This window comes from Vigna umbellata, chromosome 1, assembly GCF_029865625.1.
Source record: "Vigna umbellata cultivar VRB3 chromosome 1, Vumbellata_1.0, whole genome shotgun sequence".
NCBI classification, from domain to species: Eukaryota; Viridiplantae; Streptophyta; class Magnoliopsida; order Fabales; family Fabaceae; genus Vigna; species Vigna umbellata.
Genome location: NC_142165.1, coordinates 83,841,907 through 83,847,620, shown reverse-complemented (window position 1 = coordinate 83,847,620; position 5,714 = coordinate 83,841,907). Strand labels below are relative to the sequence as shown.

At 33.4% G+C, this 5,714-nt stretch overlaps 1 protein-coding gene across 1 annotated transcript; it reads left to right on the top strand.

The window, feature by feature from the left end:
• Window positions 1–1,671: 1,671 nt before the first annotated feature.
• Window positions 1,672–5,101, top strand: LOC148206627 (proline-rich receptor-like protein kinase PERK9). Its single transcript, XM_088114046.1, has 8 exons — window positions 1,672–2,289; window positions 2,875–3,267; window positions 3,363–3,449; window positions 3,751–3,821; window positions 3,912–3,988; window positions 4,133–4,280; window positions 4,493–4,654; window positions 4,767–5,101. The coding sequence occupies exons 1-8, from the start codon at window positions 1,713–1,715 to the stop codon at window positions 4,920–4,922; spliced, it is 1,671 nt and encodes a 556-aa protein (XP_087970172.1). The 5' UTR covers window positions 1,672–1,712; the 3' UTR covers window positions 4,923–5,101.
• The last annotated feature ends 613 nt before the right edge of the window (window positions 5,102–5,714 follow it).

Genomic DNA, 5,714 nt, shown 5'->3' with positions numbered 1-5,714 from the left:
GTTCATTTTCTTTTTACTTAGTACATTTACAGTTCTAATTAATCTCATCCAGTGATCTTGTGATACCCTATGAATGTCTATAAACATTTACAAACTGTAAGAATTTAATAGGTTTTCCTATTATACCGGTCCCACACCATCTGGAAAAGATTATTTCAGGAAAAAAAAATATCAATTGTCTATAAAGAAAACAACAATGAATAAAATCGTTATGGAAATATATAAAGTTAATATTATTGATTATAGTTTTATGCTTGGGAATTGTACAAAGTAAATTCAATTTAACTCATGGATTTGTAAAAAAAAATACAAATTAATATTGGCATGTTATTGTGGATAACTCAAAAACTGATATATATTGCTAAATTTGCGGTAAAAAGAATTTGAAACTTATTTATTTATAAAAGTGTTTCAAATTATTTTTTTAAAATTGAATTTTTGTAAACTAAGGGGTGTCTGCTTAAATCCAGTGAGTTAAAATGATGATACAATTTAAATTACATAGTATATTAATTGCTTCAAGCTCACTTTTGAGTTTTGAGGAGTGTTATTCACCTCAGTGGCATGTACGAGGGAACTTATCTTTCGTGAGAGTTACATAACACCCGATGAAGATCATAATTGAGGGTCACAAATTTCAAGAAATAAGAAAAATAGAGGATATGGAAAATTGTAATTGAGACATCAGTTTGAATTAATTGTGAAAGAAAATATTGCCCAGAAAATAATTCTTCAACAAATGACAAAAGAGGAAACTTCATCCATGTGATTTATCAATGCCATAGTTTCCCGGAATTTGCAGACCAGTTGGACAAATATTCAAATAGGTTTCAATACAATTTTTTTTTATTTTGAATACTTAATATTTTTTTTCTTTAAATGGAATAATGAATAACAAATTTTTTAATTAAATTTAACAAAATACTTGCATTTTGTCTCTTTTTATATATTAACTTAAATATTTTTAAAATAGTTTTATATTATTTATTGTTTTGAAATTATTTTTATCATAATAATAATAACAATAATAATAATTTGTTCATATATAATTATTATTCTATTATATAAAGAAGAAACTTAATTCTTTTTTTTTTCTTCATCATTTTAAATTGATTACATTATATCTGTTTCAATTTAACCAACAAACGTAGAACCTATATTAAGATAATACTAAAACCTTAAAGAATTTGTTTTCATACTCGAAACCAAAACATGGTTGATCTAAACCAAGAAACAAAGATGTTTAGCTTGAGCACTTTCCGTTGCAAGGTGACTTTTTGCGATGATTTATAGGTTCTGTCAGTGGCACTGTCACGTACTTATACGTTCCCTGAAGGTTAGAACTCTATATCAGCTTCAAATGTTTTGCTTGTATCTGCATTTTTATGTAACAGTTTTATGCACAAAGGTGCAATGCGTAAACCTAGTTTATCGAAGAGGTTTTACAAGATCAGTGTGGAACATCATAGTTTGGCATGGCAGTTGAGTGGGAGTCTTGGAACATTGGTTTCGGTTGGTGACACTGACAGTTACCACTTTCTTCATCTTAAGTTTCCTCCTTTGGCATCGCTTAAGGTCTAAACTTCATCATCTGACCCCAACATGAACATCCTGTCTAAACTTCCCAACCCCAACCTTAGTTCTCATTATGCAAATGTTACATGACACACCACACCTCAAACAAACACCCCAATTCTATTTAGTTTCCTACAATGTCAACCCCATTACCATTATCACCGTCACCGGCGTCATTCACCGCCGCACCGCCACCACAGTTATCTTCTCCGACACTACCTAATTCAACTTCACTATCACCATTATGGTCACCATCACTCCCACCATTACCATCTCAGTCCTTGCCTCCGGCTTCCTCTCCACCGGCACCACCACCACTGTCACCATCACTATCACCACAATCGTTGAGTTTGCCACCGGCATCAATTTCTTCCCCTCCGCCACCTCCTCAGAGTTCTTCTCCTTCTCCAGCAGCATCTGCTACACCTGTAAGTAGTAGTGCACCTCCTCCACCTTCTAGGACAAGTCCTTTAGATTCTCACTCTACTCCATCACACACTTTTGCATTGGCTCCACCACCTCCATCAGCAAAAGATTCTGGCCAACGAAGCAGTGGTGGCCCTAGTTCAGTGGCTTTTGTTGGTGTTGTGACAGCAATTGTATTGTTTGTGTTCATTGGCATTGCTATCTGGTGCCTCAGGAGGCAAAAGAAAAGGATTTCTAAGACTGGTGGTTATGACTTCCCATCCCCTCTTGGCTCAACATCTGAGTCAGGTAAAACTGTAAATACTGGCTTTATTGTTTTTCAGTGAATGAAAATCCTCAAATTTTTCCATTAGGAATTTCTCATGATCCCAACTGTTAGTTAACAATGCAAAAAATCCACCCTATAGTTTCTGATAAGAACCACAAATGTCAAGCAAGCAGCAATGTAATGAAACCTGCCATTGTAGCAACAGGAATTTAAAACTTTTGTTACAATTATTTTGTGGATCATACTGAGTTTGGATGCATCAAGAAAGCGAGAGACTCATTAAATGGAAATTCTTTTAACAATTGATAAAAATACAGCAATACATAAACCCTTGAATTTATCAATACATTGTTTAAGTGTTAATATAACCCACATGTATAGTTGTTAGGGATCAATGAGAGATCTGTGCATTATTGAAGGCTTAAAGTTGTCCCATAAAGAACCAATTGGGGTGTAACAAACAAACTCTTGTTTCTTTAGTACATTTATCCTTGTTTTCATTATTATCTGTTGCCTTCGAAATATACTAGGATTCTTCTTTTACTGCTTACGAATATTGCAAACTTAAAGGCAATAAAAGTAATTAAATTTTGTACATTGTTCAGATTTGTCCTTTCTTAAGACCCGTTCTTCAGCTCATCGTTTGCAAAGAGCTTCTGGCGGTAATACAGCATCAGGACTGGGAAACTCAAGATCATTCTTTGCATATGAAGAACTAATGAAGGCCACAAACAATTTTTCAACTCAAAATCTTTTGGGTGAGGGAGGGTTTGGTTTTGTGTATAAAGGGTCACTTCCAGATGGGAGAGAGGTAGCAGTTAAGCAACTACAGATTGCAGGAAGTCAAGGAAAGAGAGAATTCAAAGCTGAAGTGGAAATTATTAGCCGCATACATCATCGTCATTTAGTTTCCTTGGTAGGATACTGCATTTCAGAGAACAAAAGACTGCTTGTCTATGACTATGTCCCCAACAGTACCCTTTATTTTCATCTTCATGGTACAGCCACTTCAGAGTGATCGGTGACTCTTTTTTCATGATATTTTGACTAAATTTAATCTGTGCTTACTGAAAGTGAATTTGATTGAATTAAGGGGAAGGTATGCCAGTGCTGGAGTGGACAAACCGTGTTAAAATTGCGGCTGGAGCAGCCAAAGGAATAGCTTATCTCCATGAAGACTGTAATTATCAATCCTTAATATCTTTTGTTTTTGTGTTGTTGTTGAAGTTATGTATGAAGTTGTCTTAAAAATGTGACTGTAAATTTTCGTACATGGTGTGTGAGAGACGGGTACTGGAGAAATATAGTTATTCTTCTTTGTTCTTAATTAGTTTATTCGAAACAGTTACTGAAGTTAGGGACTTAAAAAATGGGAAAATAATTCTTTTATTTTAGTGTAGCTAGATTCTATGATTTGGTAACTGGTGACCTACTTTATTAAACATAGTTATTTCTGCTAAGGAATGTTACATTTCGCACAGGCAATCCTCGGATTATTCACAGGGATATCAAGTCAGCAAACATTCTTTTAGACTACAACTTTGAAGCTCGAGTCTGTGCTATTACACTTCTCATTCTAAGTTGGATATTATCTGCTACATTGATATTCTAAGCTAGTTGCTCGTGTTTTTTCATTTCATAGGTCTCAGATTTTGGGCTGGCCAGATTAGCAGTTGATGCAAATTCACATGTAACCACACACGTGGTGGGAACTTTTGGGTTAGTAACATGTCTACTATTTTCTCTGGGTACAGATAACGAATTCATGATTCATTTCATAATAATGCTCAAACAATAACATTGATTTTAACATGAAACTAAAGATACTAACAATGATTCCTCTTTTGCTTTCCCCTCTTAAAGATATGTTGCACCTGAATATGTATCAAGTGGTAAATTGACGGAGAAGTCAGATGTATACTCCTTCGGAGTCATGCTTTTGGAGCTCATTACTGGAAGGAAGCCAGTGGATGTATCTCAACCAGTAGGTGAAGAGAGTCTAGTTGAATGGGTAAGCATAGTTGAATGGATTATGGTAGGTATACAAGTAGGTAAATATCTAAAGATTTTGAAAAGTAGAAAGCACTAGAATTTCATACTTTGTGGACTCAACCATTATAGTATATAAGATTGGAAAAGTCAGCCTTTTCTCCCAAACCAAAGTTGAAGATGTTCATGAAGGCAAGCCTTTCTGACTAAAGATGTTATACCTTAATTTTTCAGGCTCGACCCTTGCTAAATGATGCACTTGAGAGTGAGGAATTTGAGATTTTGACAGATCCAAAGCTAGGAAAAAAGTACGTTGAAAGTGAAATGGTTTGCATGATTGAAGTTGCTGCTGCTTGCGTCAGACATTCATCTGCCAGAAGACCTCGGATGGGACAGGTAATTATAAAGAAAGTGAAGCAGAAAGTTTTGTGTTGTGTTATTGGTTGAGCAACATATATACACCAATTTCTAAACATTTTGTTCCTTGAATCATCATCACATTTGTCAGGTTGTTAGAGCTTTTGATGGTTTAGCTATGTGTGATCTTTCAAATGGAATGAGAGTTGGGGATTCTTCGCAGCAATCCGCAGAAATAAGATTATTACGTAGAATGGCATTTGGTTACAGTTCAGAATTTTTTAGCCACTCAAGTTTGAATGAGTAAGAGGCTATATTGTATTGTGAAATTAAGTTGGTTTCAGTGTGACTATGGTGCACATAATCCTGAAATTCACGCATCATGTTCTCTTGATTTTCGTAACATCCTCTTCTTATTCTTCTGTAGTTACCATTTTCTAAACTCATGTTGATGGTGGTAATCAATTCATGCCCTTTAACGTAATAAATCTCTTGAATTTTCGAGAAAAACAAGAACCATGTTGTTTTGTGGGATGAAAGAGAGAAGACCCTTGTTAGATCATATTAGAATTAAGAATGTGATTTAATTGGACTATTGAGATATAGAGGTTTTGATTATTTAAACAAGTTATGTTCAAATTTTAAAACCTCAACATTAAAGAATTATGAATAACTCATCATTTTTTATTTATAAAATTACAACTCTGTTTCTTTTCAAAAATTTAAAATGTATACACATTTTATTAATAGGAAATTATCATATTAAATATGTTTTTAGTTTGTAAATTTTAATTCAAAATTGAAATTTATTTCTATGGAAAAATATAATTTGTAATAGAAAATGAATTGATGTAGTCTTCCTAATATAACTACATTACAATTTTTTGACACATTACAATTTTTTGACACATTTGAGATATGTTATTTTTAGACACTGATTGAAAGATGTTTGAGTTATTTACACTATTTAATACGTTCTAACTCAAATATTAACCTAAAAAGTTGTTTAATACGTAAAAAAAATTAGAATCGCTAGATTAAAAGACTATTTTCATTTACTTTTAAAGTTTGGACCAGAATGTATTAATATTGGATAATA